This window comes from Zingiber officinale, chromosome 5A, assembly GCF_018446385.1.
Source record: "Zingiber officinale cultivar Zhangliang chromosome 5A, Zo_v1.1, whole genome shotgun sequence".
NCBI classification, from domain to species: Eukaryota; Viridiplantae; Streptophyta; class Magnoliopsida; order Zingiberales; family Zingiberaceae; genus Zingiber; species Zingiber officinale.
This window is the reverse complement of record NC_055994.1, coordinates 117,275,360-117,292,969: the sequence shown is the minus strand read 5'-3', so window position 1 is coordinate 117,292,969 and position 17,610 is coordinate 117,275,360. Positions and strand designations below refer to the sequence as shown.

The window sequence follows — 17,610 nt, the reverse complement described above, 5'->3', positions numbered from 1 at the left end:
TCCTAAAATCATATGCTAAATTTTTTATAATATAAAATAAAGAAAAAAATTACTTAATTTTATTTTCTATTTTATAAGCATCCAGTTATTCTATCTTAAAAAATTTATTCTAAATTTTAAATATAATAATTAAAAAAAATATATAATTATTTTATTTACTCCTTAAATTTTATATTTATTTAATCATTATAAAAAAATAATATAAAAATTAATAATATTTAAATTTAATAAAATATTTTTTTAACTTAAATTATCCATTTTAATAAGAAACGGTATCAGAGTAGACGCTCGCCGTCCACGTTTTTTTAACACTAAAGATAAAAATCCAGATGATCTGACAGATAATCCAACTCAGCGTTTATCCATCCAAATCCTACACAATAGTTTCACCAGGATAAAGTTACCCACATATTCACTCTCCTCAACGTGGCGCACCCTGGTGTTTGGACCCACAAGTAATCCTCGCGCCGTAGGGGAATTAGCGAAAGCTGCGGGGACAAAACTTGGGCCTTGAAAAAAATATTAAAGTTACGGGTCCCGGAACGGAACAGTTATAAGTGATCCTTTCTGCATCTTCGTGGATCGTCCAATTCGCCGTCCCAGCGGAGATCGAGCAGTCTGCAGATGGCCATGGCGTTGCGGGCATTAGGAAGGAGGATTTCGCATTCGGATAGGTTCTTTTCGAGTTTGTCTGAGGCTGCGAAGCCTCCCAGCGACGGGAAGCTTATCAATCTCTTTACCGCCATTAACCATGCCCTCCACATCGCCCTCGACACCGATCCACGGTTCGTCCTAGATCCTTCTACCTGGACTCTTCACTTTCATTTCTTTTGAGAGATCTAGATTGCCTTGGCTTTCCGTAATAATCAATGTTTTTTTTTTGTCTCTGGAAAGCAGATTTTTAAGAACCAATTTATCGTTTTCTTTGAAAATAAATCCATTAATGATGTTTTGTGTTCGTATTGTTTGTTTAGAGGTATTTTGAATGATTTTCCTTGTCATGGCGATATCACTCCCGGGAGAAAGTGCATTTGGTCATTGAGAATTTATTGTAGCATTGTGGATATCGTGGTTCTCTGGGTTAACAAAGTTTTCTTATTTTTTTACTGGTCCTTCCGGTGTGGCTTCATATTCATTTCTCTTGATTACTTAATTTGATTCGACTTGCAAAATGTTTTAATAAGCTTAAATGTCTTTGCGGTACAGTTTCTTATTAGATGCATGCAGTTGATCCCTGGTTATTCATTTAGATAATGATTATAATAATCTAGCTGCTAAATTTCTAATTTTGAAGTCCAAATGCTCATAATCCTTAGAAGTTACATCGTTATTTTTCATAAAATTATGAAGCACACTACTGTTTATGGATGATTTGAGATTTGAGAAGGATTTTGGAATGAAATGCTTCTTAGTGCTTGTGCTAATAACCTGTCATGTGTTTCATCTATTCAATGATTTCAATCTGGTAATTTGGTTTAGTAATTTCTTCTAAGAGACTTTAGGCTTGATATAATCTAGTCAAGTTGCCTCTGCTGTATTTACTTGAGGAAGGAAGTAAGAGGGAAATAAAGTAATTGTAGTGAAGGAAAAGGACTAAAAGGAATTTATCTCACGTCCACACTTTCCCTTCACCTTGTTTACTTTGATTGAACATATTTATGTTTTCTAGAGGTTTAAACTTTTTCACCCTATGTTTTCACCTAATATAAATGGAAAATAACTGAAGGCATCAGAGGGAATTACATTCCTTCCTCTTTGCAGCCTCAGAATAGATAAATGAGAAACGTTAGATTTAGCTCTTATCTTTGATTATAAATACAAATATAGGAAATAGAACTCTACTTGTTTATACTAGAAAGAGAATTCGCTAAAATTATTTAACTAAATTCCCCTTAATGGTGATAGCCATGAGCAAGCAATTTTCAATGTAGACATGGCCAATTAAAGGGCACATGTTGTGTGAAAAATACACAATCCATGTGCTTTAGGCCTAGATAATAGGGAGATAGCATGTGGTTAATACAGGGATGGGCTATTTTAAGGGCAAGTTATCCATGGTTTGGACGCTTATCCATGTAGCATTTTTGGGCGCCTCAGGTGGTCTAGTGCGATCTTGGGTTTTAATGTTTGGGCAAAAAGTTTAAATTAGGTTTTGTGTTATTTAATATGTGTGTTTAAGTGTACAAAAACTTGCCAGAATACACATGGACCTAAGCGAGCTCGTGCTCAATGAGGGTGAGTGATGATATGGATGATAACTTGATGTGGCTAAGGTGACATGCTCAATGCTTGCAGGTCTGTAGAGATCAGAGAAGGATGATATGAGACACTGGAGGGACTACATGATGTAAGCACTAAGGTAGTGTGGAAGCAACTCTAGAGTAATGACTTGGCATTGTTAAGTTGGTAGCTCGATATGTGTGCAAACCGTAAGGGCACTGTTGTAGCCAAGTAATAAAATACCACCCATTGGAATTGTAAATCAAGTACTAATCCGAATCGAAATTGAGAAATTTGTGTGAGAAAGAAAATGAATTAGGAAAACAAGAAGAGTTTGTGGAAAAATCGATTTGAGGAAGCAATTCTAGGACTTCGATTTTACCGCGATGATCGTTGACACCCTAAATATAATTTACTCTTTTACCTTAGTGTTGTTATGCATGAAGGTGGTATATCCCGAGGTACCCGATATTTATCTTGAATAATACTGGTATATCTATCCAAACACGACGCCTACTTTCAAGATAACTTTACTAAAGCGATGGCTTTCGCTCCTGTTATGATGCTTCACGATCCTCTAGGTGTTATCCTCTACTTAGTGACATCGAATTGGGAAATCCATTAAGCTTCGTGATAGACCTCAAGATGTTTTGGATTACTTTTATGAACAAACCCTCAAGTCTTGAGCTTTATGAGCCTGAGAATTTAGTTCACTTCTCAGTCCTTCCCCGCATCCCTGTGGTATGAAAACACACATTAGTGTCACAGTCATGTATGCATAATATATTCAGATCATGAATCAATACATCATGCGATAAAAAGAGATAAACTAATTAAAACGAAGGTCACCAATGTATTGGGCTACTCCCTCATCCTAGAATCAGAAGAACTACTCTGTGGAGATGGAGTTATAACATGAAGAATAACATTCTACAACTCAAATCAAGGAAAACAGAGAGAAAGTTTAGTTGTTGTGTGCATAGATGTTTTCGAAGGAACTCCAAGCTCTTAGTAGGATGGAATCTTGACGACTTCTTAGAAGTGGTTCTCTCCTAGGATTCCTTGTAATAAGAAAACCCATGATACCTCAAACATGAGCTCCTTGATGCCTTTTAAAGCCTCTAAAATCATCCAAATCTATTATAACTTTCCAAAAAAGTCGGGGTGCTGCCACTGGACCACGGTTATGTTGGGTAGTACGGCTTGGTCATGTGGCATGTTGGTGGGCAGAAACTGGCCGAACAATCGTGCTTGGAAGCATCGCTTGGCCGTGTGGCATTCTGGTGGGCAAAAATTGGTCGGACACGATCGTGCTTGGAAGCACGACCAGACCGTGTCCAGTGCTGGAATCTCTTGTGAAGTGGCATCAAGTGGTACGACTGTGTTAAGGGATACAACTTGCTTGAGTAGGGTGCTGGAAGTCCATATGTTGCTCCAAATCTCATCTAACTCCTCAAATGGTGCACGACCATGTTGGAGGACACGACCAAACCATGTACCATACTAGAAATGCACGCTCCAAGGCTTCTTTAACCCCGGTTGAGTTCTAAATTCACGTTCTATCAACAAGGACGTACAAAGAGCATATCTCCGAACTATAAGGATGAAATCAATGCAAAAGAGATGAAAGTATGCATAATATGTTGATATAATGTAACAAATGCATGCAAAACAATATCGAAATTATATGCATGAAACACACACATCACTCGATGACTCAAGGTTCGTAGAGATCGGAGAAGTATGATTTGGAGCATCTGAGGAACAGTAGGATGAGGTGTACCAAGGCAGCAAGGATGACAATTGATGGAGGTGAAGATGTGAAAGATGATATATGGAGGAGATGTAGTGGCTTATGAGAGTTGAGTAACCTATATGCATGGGGTGAATGTAAAACTTAATTTAGGTGAATTTAATCGTTAGAATGATTAAGTTAGGAAACTAGTTGATTTACAGATGAGTATGAGGTAACTAACAAAACCTAAACATTGTTCGGGGTTTATGGTTTGGATCAACTTGTGGTTTAGTCCAGTGTACTGGTGTGGAATCTAGTCGACTAATGGCCGAGTCGATTAGACAAAATAATTTTGTCCGGGAGAGTAGTCAATTGGGCAAATGGTAGATGTTGAGATTTAGTCGAGCGATGCTACGAATGGAAGGAAGAAAAAGGGCATTGATGGAAAAGGCTGTCGCACAATCAGATATTTAATGGCTATCGCATAGTAGTCGACTGTTGGGCTTAAACTTGTAACGCCCGCCCTCCCTGCTAACCCTAAGGGACGGGGCTACGATACTCCATGTACAAATTTTTCTTTTTAAAACAGCGGAAGACTTAAAATAATTTTCTTAGTTTAATAAAAACTTTTCTTTTGTTTTTCTTTTCATCAAATCTGAACTACACTATCATGGCATCAATAACATGATATCAAAATTAGTAGAAACATAACATCAAGTCACACATACGGTACTACAATTCATGATACTAAAGCATAGTTCTTTAAAAGTTTTTAAAGCAGGTTCTTATTTGGTTGCCTAGCCACTGCCACACACATCTCCTTGCCTCTCCTGCTGCTCCTTTAGCTCATCCAGTTTTTTCCTTTATCTGTGGTACAAGGAAAGTAAGCTATGAGCACTCATGGCTCAGTAAGTTCCTTTCCTACTCACTAAAACCGAAAATCATTACATGATCAAAGAATGTCTCAACATAACATGATCTCAACTAGTCATGGCATAACATATCATACTCTTTAAGCATATCATGCAACATAACAAAATCATAACTAGTCATGGCATATCATCTCTTAAAGCATAGCATGGAACATAACATAATCATATCTAATCATGGCATATCATAGTATCATCATAAGGTGGCATGGTATATCAAGCTCTTAAAGCATAGCATGAAACATAACATAATCGTATCTAATCATGGCATATCATAAATCATAGCATCATCACAACATGATCATAAGGTATATGCAATATGATTTTTGAAAACATGTATCCGAAAAACATGTGTATGTCTCATGATCTTTAAAACCATTTCTTCTTACATATATACTTGAACATAATATCAACATAATCAGGGCCCCGGCTTGTACCATACATAGATAAATCACGTAGATATGCGCGCTTCCTAAGTATATCCAAGGTAGCAAGTCTTGAATCATACTAGGAACTAGGTCCGGATCACACAGCCATAGACCTAGGGGCGTACTAAGGAGCCCATCCCTTTGTTTTTACTAGCCTGGATCACACAGCCAAAGGCCTAGGGGCTGATTAGGAGCCCACCCTTGGTACAAGCCTTACAAAGTAAAGTAGCATGTATAAAAATGCATCATTTAGTCACATAGCATATCATAGAAGTATGCATCACTTAGACATACGTTATGTCATAAAAGTATGCATCACTTAGGCATACATCATATCATAAATAGTATGCATCACTTAGGCATACATCATGTCATAAAAAGTATGCATCACTTAGGCATACATCATGTCATAAAAGCATGCATATTTTCACCACATAGCATATCATGAGAGCATGCATATTTTAGACACATAGCATATCATCAAAGCATGCATATTTCTATCCACATAGCATATCATGAAAGCATGCATATTTTAAGCACATAGCATATCATCCAAGCATGCATATTTCTATCCACATAGCATATCATGAAAGCATGCATATTTTAAGCACATAGCATATCATCAAAGCATGCATATTTCTAAGCACATATCATATCATGGAAAGTATAAATCACAAGCATACATGTTTAAGCATAAGGGTGTATCATGTGATTATACTATCATAAGAAACATGGTAACATAGTTAGCTTGGGTTCTAAGCTTCCTAATCCCTTGGGTTCTTATCATGGCCGAACCCCCCCCTTAGATCTCAATTTAGGTAAAAACAACCTCCAAGCATGTGGAACCTAAATTATCATCACATCAATTTCATAGAAAGCATTATAAGCATGATTAACTTGGTTTCTAAGTTCTCCAAGTCCCTAAACTTCATGTGGCCGAACCCTATCAGGTGTGAAACAAGGTCCCAAATGTCATGAAAGCATGGAAACCTTAAACCATATTTATAGAATTTTTTTCCAAGTAACATAGTAAGCATATTTGAGCTAGTTCCTAAGTTCTTCAAGCCCTTAACATATTTCATGGCCGAAATTTAACAAGTATTCATTAGGGCTAAAAGCAAGCATACAAGCATGTGAACTTGAACTAACATCATGTATAAATTCATAATAAGACATCATACAATGGGTATGGCCGAAACTTACCCTAGCCTCATTTTAGGTCATTAAACAACATATAGCATGAGAACTTTGGCTTTCTACTTATCATATTTCATGTAGAGTGACATGAGCATATTTAATTTTTGTTCTAGGGTTTCTAGGGCATCTATCCCTTCATTGCCGAAACATACAATGGTCCATTTAGGTCATGGAAAAATTATACAAGCATGTGACTCAATCAACATATTATCCTATTTCCATAAGAAGCATTTTTAACACAATTGGTTTCAATTCTAAGGCCTCTAGGTCATTTAAACCCTACTTGGCCGAGACTCATCAGTGTTTAAATTTGCTTCAAATAGCCTAAAAGCATAGGAAGTCATACAAGTTTCATAGCATGTATAAAGACAAGCATAATAAACATACATGTGAATTGTGTCTTAGGCTTCCTAGGTTTTTTTCCTTTTTCTTTTATTTTTCCTCATGGCCGAAACCTACCAATCTCTATCTTCTCTCTATCCCAATTGGTTTCTACTAATTAATTCTATAAATTATAATATAAGAGGTTCAAGGTTCAATCCTTGACCTCCTCTTCTTTTTATTTCATTTTATTTCTTTTTTTGCTTCAACTCACTTCTTATTATTTTTCTAAGACAAAATTCGTCATTCTCTTATTTATCTTAAAAGCTTAGTGGGTGTTACAAAACTAGTCAATTGATTGACGATAGATTAAATTACATGAAGAGGTTTCAAAAGCTATAAAAGGGGAGCTTGGTGGATGCTTCAAGATAGGGGTAAAATATAGTTGGTTAAACCCTATTAGAAGTATTCGACCTAGTTTAAGTTTTCTGGTGCTTCATTGTAATCCTTATGCTTGTAAAAGGTTTCTTTACCTTCGATATTCAACCAAGAAGGAGAAAAGTTAATGACTTATTGGGAGTGATCCTCAAACGAATCATAGATCATGGAGTAGTAGGAGTCCAGGGACTACTGACCTTGTAAACGGTTTGTGTTGGTGATTGCGGTAAGCTTGCTTTTATATATATATATATATATATATATATTTCATTTTTGTCGTGGTAACTTTTGTTTCTTTGCTAAGATTGTAGCAAGAGTACTAGAATCATAAATTGTACGTATAATTACAATTCATCCCCCTCCAGCATCCGACCATCTCATCCTTAGGGTCCCAACAACATTGTGTTACTACTTAGCCATCAACTTTGAGGCCTATAAAAAGGGAGTCATGTGTTAATCAATGATGGTCTAACTGGAGAGATTGAATAGATGATATGCAAATTCTTTTAATTCTTGCAAAACATAAATCTTAAAAACAATACTTAAATACAATTGTGTACATGCATGATCAAGTGTGAAAAATCATAAGACCCATGCAAACAAGAAGATATAATGTAGTTTAGAGCAAAAAAAAATAAGACCCACGCTAACAAGAAGATATAATGTGGTTTAAAGACCATGCTTATATGTCCATAACTTACGACACAGTTGATGTGTCACCCTCAAATCCACTAAACTTTAGAAGAGGTAATACAATAAGCTTTTATAATGAGTATGATATGAAGCTAGATTTTCTCACAACAATAGGCTACAAAACACTCAATCAAGCGACTCTTCCTAGTCAAGTCAATGTTGTAAATACCCCGGGTGAGTTTTGACGTAATCAACTTGGTTAAGTTAGGTCCTGTTATATTTGATCCTTGTGTCTAAGTATGCAGGAATTTAGGAGCACAAGAAGTCGAGTGGAAGACGTAGCGAACGAGAAGGATGACACAGGAAGCGAGTCGATGGGCTTGGTGCATTCGAGGGACGAAAATGCGAAAGAGTACACTGACGGACGAGAAGGACATGAGAAGCCGGAGCGGAAGACTGCTCGAGGAGAAGGCCGGAGTTGGGTTCGTGTCAGCTTAACTTTGGATGGCCAGAGAAATCATCCAAGCAACCAGAGCAGAAGCTGGACAAGTCAACACAATGTTGACTTGTCCAGGCACCTAGACCAAGTCCAGGCGCTCAGACTCTAGGCGCTTGGACCAGGTCCAGGCACCTGGACCGCCTTGGGCAAGCACAAGCTCCTTTTCGGAGGTGTTGCAATGGGGATAAAGTTTGAGTCCACGGCAGCAACAGTCTAGGAGCGAGTCCTGGCGCTCGGGTGCAGAAAAATGTTATTGTGGAATTGTTGAAGAGCCATTGCGAGCAGATAAGATGCACTGCTGGGTGCCCGGACTTGTTCCAGGTGCCCGAAGCTGCTATGTCAGTCAACAGAAAAATTCAACCAGGAGGCTATAAATAGAGCCTTGGTCCAAGGAGTTTAGCAAAACACACTGTATTCGAATTCTTTGTTTGTTTTTGTGCTATCAACGACTGTAAGAGGCTACTCCACCTACTTTCAATGAGAATATTAGTGGAGCTTTTTTTATTCCCTTGGATTAACAACTATTCTGGTGGTAGCCAAGTAAAAATTCTTTGTCTCTTACTTTTATGCTTATGTTTATTATCTCAAATTAACAACATGTGATCGTTGCTAAGCTGAAAAACAATAGAAGTTTTAAATTCTAACTTGCAGGTTATTCATCCCTCCCCTCTAGCCGACCTCAACGACCAACAATTGGTATCATAGCGAGGATGCTTCATAAGGACTAATTGTTGTCTAAAACACAAATGGTCGGAGCGAGCATTCATCTACCAAAGTTTGAGGGGGACTTCGCCAATTGGAAATGAAAAATTGAGGTATTTTTTAAAATTGACTTTGATATTTTATTATCTATTAAGTATGATTTTGTAACACCCATAGATCAACACGGAGCTGAAAAGGAAGAACACTACTGGACCAAAAAGAAGCAAGTGGATGAAGGCCAACGACAAAGCATAATTTCATCTGCTCAGCGTTTTGCCGTCCCCCAAGAAGTCAACCGGATCGAAACCTACAAGTCAGCTAAAGAACTCTGAGAGAAGTTCTTGCAGTTGCACAAAAGAACCTCGGAGGTTAAGCTAGCAAGAAGAGATTTACTTTGGAACCAACTCAGCAACCTCCGACTTGAAGGGGAAACAGTTGCTCAACTACATGCTAGACTCAAAGAAGAGATCTACTTCTTGTGCCGCCGGAGGTGTCGCTAGACTCCTCCGGTGCCGTCAGCAGTGTCCGGGTGCGTCGCGTCGGAGGCAGGCTTGGGCGTCAAAGGCGACGTCGCTAGGTTTACTGTACAAAATTCATATTCTAATTAAATAAATTAAACAATTTCTAAGGAAGTGTGATATTTAAAAGAGATTTTTATTAATCCTAATTAAATTATTCCAATAAAATATAAAAAATATTTATTTTTTTAAAAAATTAATTAATTTTATTAAATAATATTTTGAAATAGTTTATAATATTTTAAATTTTATTTAATTTTTTTTTTAAATTCTAATTTTTTTAAAAAATTTATAAAAATTCTAATAAATTAAATTTATATTCTGATTTTTTTAATTATTGTATTTTATTTTTTACTATTTTAATGTTTAATTGATATTCTACTTTTTTCTTACTATTTTAAATATATTATTTAAATTATTAAATAAATAAATATTTAATTTATATAATTATTATATATAAAATAGTATTTTGTATTAATTTATATAATTTTGATTATTTAATTCGAATTATTGATAGATTAATTTTTTTAAAAAAATTATATTTAATTATTTTCTCTAACAATATTAAATTGTTTAATAATAGAGAACTCATATACAATCAATATATAACTTATTTTTAAATTATAAATAATAAATATATTTATTTAATAATTACTATATATAAATAAAAAAAATACCGAAACTGTATCGGCACGACACGATATGATACCGAAACAGTATCGTTCCGGTTTGGGACCGAAACCATGGCACGGGTCGAGATTTTAAACCTTGCATACAATACAATTTATATAAGGTACAAATAAATATATAAATATACCTAATAAGATAATTAATAATGATTCATCACCATATTAATACTAGAAAAGCAATATTATTACTTTTATCAAAAGTCTAAGGGCATCCATAATAGGGGATATTTGAAGAGGATGTTTCTCCAAATCCCAAATCTCTGCCATTGGAAAAGGTGGAGATTAAAATCACCGGGCATTTTGCCAGCTGATTTCTAGTTTTTTTAAAAAATAATAATAATAAAGAGCTCTACAGTCCGTGCTTGCATGCAACATTGTTGCAGCTTTATCTTTAATATTTTTTATTTTTTAAAAATTCAATGCATTTAAATTCAATTGAAAAATATAATTAATTTTATTTAAATGTAAAATTAATAATAAATTTATAAAATAACAATTTGATCATAAATATTGAAATATTTGATTGTGTAATTTAAGATATTTGATTGTGAAATTTGAGATATTGGAAGTAAGATCTTTAATGGTGGGACCATAAATATTTGGCTGATGGAATATTTGATTGTGGAATTTAATATATTTGAAAAGTGGGATATTGGATTGATGATTTGGATGTGAGAACCACAAATATTTAGGAGAAATATTCGCTTGGATGCTCTAAATCTATACATGCACCATCAACTGCATTTATAATCCTCTAATCATCGGACTTAAAATTAACATAGTCTTCATTCTCCTTTGATATATCTAAATTCTCATCAAGTTCTCCAATGAGAATGTTCCTTGCAATCCTCCTTGGTTGTAGCACTTCATCCACTCCTAAGGTTCGCCACCATTCTCCAAGTAAGTTCCTAACCCGACTCGATCTCATCTTTATCACCACAATCAACAAACAAAGCTTCATTAGTTTGAGAGGATAGAAGCAAATCTCCATCTCTCTTTTACTCTTTATCATAAGATTGATGTTGAAAGATCATTCAAGCTTGATACCTCAAGCTTATTTTTCTTCTTAGTATGTATCTAAATAATTAAAAAATTATTAAAAACTAATAAAAAAAAGGTAGATAACATAATTTATGAATTACTATTTACCCTTTTAAATTGGCTCCAATTTCTTTCACACCTTGATGAATTACCTCTTAAAGAGAGAAATCTCATTGTCATTTTTTTATAAATTTGGAGTGTTACCACCATAATTAGACCACCATCCAACTTAAAAAAGTAGAGGCAAATCAAAAAAATAGGTAAAAGTGACATTCATGTTAGTGAATAAAAATAAAGGAAAGAGATGTACTCAGATCAAAGTCATGATATACATCCACCTTCTCATATGTCACGGCCGTAATTTTCTTCCAAAATTTTCAAATTTACTCTTGTACTTCAACAATTCATCATTAGAAATGGTGGATTGCATGCCCTTTCGATGGAAACAATTCTTTTAACACAATTCAAGAACTCATTGATAACATTGGTATCATTTTGTATGCTTGGATTTTAAAAGTATAAAATCATATTCAATAAGTGACATAATGCAAAGGACTATCAAGTCTACTCTTAGACTTCTCATCAATAATCTTAAAAATAGGGTGAGATTTTCTTCTCTTTTGAAAGTCGTTCTAATCTCTTCCTTGGATTGTTTAAGTGCACCCAATAAAAAGGTTTATTTGTCATCTTTCACTAAAGGGGTGAAAATATTGTAAGCCAAAGAAATATCATTCCAAAAAGAGATACTAGTTATCACCTTCGCCGCTTTCCCCTTCACACTACTTAATTTACTTTGCTCCACTCCTCGGATGGTCTCAATTGATCTTTCTTGCCTTTGTGACTTTCCAAGGTCAAAAACGAAATAGCAAATCTAGTCATCCCAGGACTCACAATATCTCTCTTCTTGGTATATTTTCTTATAATAACGAAAGTTCTATGATGTGCATAGATGAATATTGTTAGGGCCTTTATTTTCTCAAACATTCCGCTAAACTTGGGTAGCTTTTCAATTGCTTCAAGAATGAGGTTGATTGTATTAGTCTCATAAGAGGTCCAAAAATTTGAGGTTGTGTAACCTTCAACAATTCCATTACCGCTGTATTGTCTGTCGCATTGTCCGTTATTATTTGAACAACATATTGAGGGCTAATTTCATTAATGTTTTTTTCCATAAACTTGAAGATATAAGTGTTCAATAGAACCAAGGAATAAAGTACCTAGTTTGCAATTAACATATAAATTCATAATGTTTCTCCTCTTGCAATCTGCTCATGCATTGGTCATAATTGAACATCCATTTTTCACCCACTCTTCATGCATTTTTAGAGATAATTTGATCCTCTCAACTTTTTGCTTCAAAAGTGACTCTCTTAGAAGATATTGACTTAGAAGTTTGTAGCCAAAACCGAATTGGCCTCTACAAATTATCTAAAACATTGATTATCAATTGCATTTAAAAGAATCCCTATCACATAAATCCATCGTGTAAGTTACTTATGCACATCGTTTGTAAACTTTAACTTCAATGCATCATTTATGTTTTGTTGTCTTGCTTTTGTTTGATCGATTGCAGATGCCCACTTATCAATAGGCCTGAGATGCTTAAACTTCTTTTTAGAAGAATCTTCCATCCTCTACATCAACATCTATATGTACTTCTGAGCTCTCTTCTTCTAGTTCTTCCACCCTTTCTCGCTTTTGATTGGTATTATTTTCAAGATAAGCTTTTACTTTAATTTTTTGTTTTCATCGGATGTTTTAGGACATGCTTTAACTTGTCCTACAATACCTAGAATATGATGCTTCATCCGATAAACTCCTTCCTTAATAAGCCTCTTATACAATTTGCGTGTGATCTAATCTTTCTCTTCTTTACAATACAACACCCTACAATCCTAAATAATATCACTAGACTTTCGTTTCAATTCCACCTCCATCTCATTTTAGGCCATTAATATTCAATAATTAAATCAAAGATCAAAAATACAAGAACTTACTAGCATACATAAAAGCTAACCTAATGTGTTGGTGGTAGTAGTAGGCGACAGTGGTGCGGCAACGGTGAGGGTGGTTCCAAGCAGAAGGAGGTGGGTTGTGGGTGACTTATGAGGGTTGGTGAAGTTATTTATGTTTTGAAAGGGAGAGAGTGTATTAATATGTCTAGGATTTTTAAATTTTGTTGACTTTGATTGCCTCACCTACTGCCTTAACCACCTCAGCCACTGCCTCGCCCATCACCTCGCCCACCTCACCAGCCTCACCTCATCTTTGATCGCCTAAAGCACCGCCTAAGGCAAAGGTGGTGCGGTTGATACCCGTCTCCCACCTAGGTGGTTGCCTTGGCCACCATTTAAAACACGTGCATAAGTTATGGTATCAATTTATAAAAAAGGTTAAGATTCTATGTAGTGGATAAGTTTTGAGTTAATATAATTTTAAATTTTCAATGTAGTATCAGTGCGATGAATTTTATTATAACCCACCCGTGTATTTGCAATGATCCCATAAATTCCATTATTTGGTAGACCTCCTCTCCTAGGGTATCTATTTCATCACATAAAAAGATAGCCTGCTTAGTATCAAAATCATTTTTCATAATTTTTGATGTGAATATGGATTTCTGCTATATTAGGTTTAGATTCCTTTGTTGTATTGCTTCTCCTTCCGCTGATAAAATAGATCATTTTTCCTATACTAGTTGATTCTTAGCATCGTTTTGAATCTCAGGATGCAAAAACTTAACCCCTACTTATTCTTTAGATATATTAATTAATTTGCCTTTAATCTTCTTTTCCAACTTACCCTCGTTTTCATTTTCCATCATTCTCAAGCTTTAGTATTGCCCTCATCTACGAATCATTCTTACTCCAACACTTGGTTTGGTTCCTTACATCTTTTTTAGTCATCACTTTTTCTTACATCCTTTTTAGTTTTATTATGGTTTCCTTTTCTCCCATTATTACACATTGTTTCCTCCATCACATCCTTTGCACATTTAATATCATATGTTTTGTTCCACCACCATTATTAATTCCTTATTCTCATCCATTCTTGGATCCTAACCCCTCACCGTTTTGAGTTTACTTCTTCCAGCCTTCACCGTTTTTTTTTTTGTTTTCTCTATTTTCTAAAAAATTAGAATATTTGTCATATTTCTTTCACTAACTTTTATAGTTGGATTCCTTTCTCTAGTATTCATCGTTGGCAGTTTATGTTTGTTACTTGACCTTCATTGCTGATTTGTTCCTACTTCCTTTCATCGGCCTTCATAGTTGGATTCCTTTTATCAACCTTTACAATTGATTTATCTTGTTGCTCTGCCTTTCTTGTTGTTTTTTTTTTCTGTTTCCATATACCAACCTTCATACTGGGATTCCTTTTACCAACCTTTATAGCTTGATTTTTCATGTTGCTGGGCTGTCATCATTGTTTGACTATTTTTTTTTTTTTGCAACTGTTGGCTTATTAAAATGTCAAAAGTTGCAAACTACAACTACAACATAGTCAAAAGGTCGAGAGGCAAAGTTCTCTTATTAGTAGCCTTGACAAAGCTTCACATACTTGTTCGTTGGTGTACTCAAGACAAGGATTCAGGGAAGATGATTGGACATGCTAAAGAACGGGATGGGCTCTACTGCCTTGAAACATCTTGTTATTCCCTAACTCAGAAAGGATACAAGTGTTCCATAAAAAAAATTTCTGTGTGACTTTACTTCAATGAACAAGTGCCTACTGGATAATGAAATGGAGTTTTTGCTCGACCTATCATTCTTCCAATATCTAAGTCTATGCCAAATCTTGTGTCAATTTGTGTCAGCTTTTATATCTGAACCAGTGCATGAAAATTCTGACTCTGTCATTGAGAATGTGAGACTTAACAAGGCGTACTTGAGGAAGAAGATGATTGTCATAAAACTAATACATGTCCAAGAATCTAACCCAAATCTTTGATGCATTGTTTAAAATTTCAATCCATATTGGTTTCGATTTATGAGAACAATACTATTTAGTACCGTATTGTGCCGTGTCGTTTCAATATTTTTTTAATATAAAATATATTAACTAAAAATAAAAATTTTAACCTAAAAAATAAAAAATAAAAAAATATTTTTTAAATAAAGAAAAAAACGTTGGATGATGGCGTGACTCCGACCTGGTAGCGACCTCTATAGGCTCGCGGGGCTGCGTCGATTCTGTGGCGACCTATCGAGGTGTCTTCACGAGTGTACAGGCGGAACAACAAATTTCACCCGACATGGTAAAAAAAATTTAAACCATGGTTCGATGTCATTAATGCATTTTTGCATAGAGAACTAAAGGAATAAATTTATATATGGAAATAATTTTAATGCTTATATTGTATGCAAATTGAAGAAAGCCTTATATATGGACTTAAGCAACCACGAGGCATTTATGAGAGTTGTGACTGTCATGTGATATAGACAAAGCTAAGGGGATCACACATTGTTTGTTAAACACTTTTTTTCAAGGGAGTTTCAATGCTCTGACAAAATGATGATAAGGAGTGACAATTTCTAAGTCGGTGTTTAGCGAAGGAGTTTAAAACCAAAGTATAAGGTTGAAATACTTTGTTGGGATTGAGGTGGCTTACTCTAAGAAAGACATTTTTCTCTCCCAACATAAATATGTTAATAGTTTTCCCAAGCAAGTAGGTACTCTAATAGACTAAATCTCAAAGTTGAAATAGCAGAGGAAGATGCTGCAGTTGATAAGAAAATGTATCAACGTTTGGTAGGAAAACTTATTTATCTATCTATCTCGTACATGGCTAGACATAATATATGTAGTTAGTGTGATTGATCAATTTATGTATAACCCAAAAGAATCAGCAAGTGGCTCACCGAGGATTATAATATATATCAAAGAAACACTAGCAATGACTTTTCTGTTTAAAATAAATGGAGGTTTGGTGATAGAGGCATATACAAATGCTGATTATGTAGGTTGACCACTGGATGTTGAGACTTTATTGCGATAATAAGTTTGAAAGTAGCATAGCTCACAATGCTGTACAACATGATCGAACAAAATATATTGAAATTGACACACACTTCATCAAAGAGAAATTAGAGAGCAAGTTGATCTATACCCTGCACATATCTATCATGAACAACTTGGAAATATATTTACTAAAAGTTAAGTATTTCAATGTTAAAAGTATTGTATGCAAGATGGAAATAATAAATATCATTCATCAGTTTTAGGGGGAGGGGGAGGGGGAGTGTGCAAAAACCTGATTTTGTAACCATATGTATTCCTAAATATGTTAGGTTGAAAATATTTACAAAAGGGTGGTTAGTTTTCACAAAAGACTGGATAGGTTTTTAGAAAAGTCTCTTAAAGAATTTATTGAGATAATTAGTTTTTTGTGCATTAGAAAAGTATGTGCTTGTATGAAGAATAAGTTGTGTTATCAATGTATAAAAAGTGGTCAGTATCCAATCCATGTATTAAATATCTTTTGAGTTAATACAATTTTCAATTTCCAACAACTTGACTACTAAAAGTTCTACTACTCACATATAATGTTCTTGTATCTTAGGAATTTTCTATTGCTTGAAATAGTTCTTTCTCCTATGTGCTTATGAACTGGTCAAATTGTATGAAAAAATTTCTACTATGTCGATACTTGTCCTTATGCTTTTTGCAACTATTTATTTAACTTTGATTTTTTTTAATGCTAAACGGTCTTCTTTGCAGTTCTTATGTTTTTGGAGAAGATGTTCGCTTTGGCGGTGTCTTCCGATGTACAACCGGATTGACAGATAAGTTTGGCCGAGATAGAGTTTTTAATACTCCCCTATGTGAGCAGGTATTACATGATATTTTGTGTGAGATATTTTTTGAACATAGTTAGATTCCATGAGTAATGTCATAGGACTTATGTTAGATAAAAATGGTTTATGATTAAATTTTTGGAAATATACCATGAATTATATTAAACTTTCTTTGCTTATGCTTGATTCTCCCTGTTTTGGCTTCCATGTTCACAGGGTATTATTGGGTTTGCAATTGGCCTTGCAGCAATGGTATGGTAACCTTGGGTGCTATATTCATTTAGAGATTTTACTAGTCTTGGATTTGATTTCTATTTCCTTCTTTCGTAGATGTCAATGTATATATAGTTCTCCGTTTTTTGACTTGGCATGATTTCTCTCATTCTCAATGTTTGACAGGGCAATCGAGCTATTGCTGAAATCCAGTTTGCAGATTACATTTATCCAGCGTTTGATCAGGCA

The 17,610-nt window shown here is 34.8% G+C and overlaps 1 protein-coding gene across 2 annotated transcripts in view; it reads left to right on the top strand.

Moving 5' to 3' along the window:
• Positions 1-571: 571 nt before the first annotated feature.
• LOC121981464 (2-oxoisovalerate dehydrogenase subunit beta 1, mitochondrial-like) overlaps positions 572-17,610 on the top strand; it is a 32,838-nt gene continuing 15,799 nt past the window's right edge. For both annotated transcript variants that reach the window (XR_006111818.1, XM_042533995.1), the window contains exons 1-4: positions 572-785; positions 17,072-17,183; positions 17,365-17,400; positions 17,548-17,607. Coding sequence is in view for 1 of the 2 variants with exons in the window: in XM_042533995.1 (XP_042389929.1) it covers positions 625-785; positions 17,072-17,183; positions 17,365-17,400; positions 17,548-17,607 (369 nt within the window). In the remaining variant the exon portion in view is untranslated. The remainder of the gene's footprint in view (positions 786-17,071; positions 17,184-17,364; positions 17,401-17,547; positions 17,608-17,610) is intronic.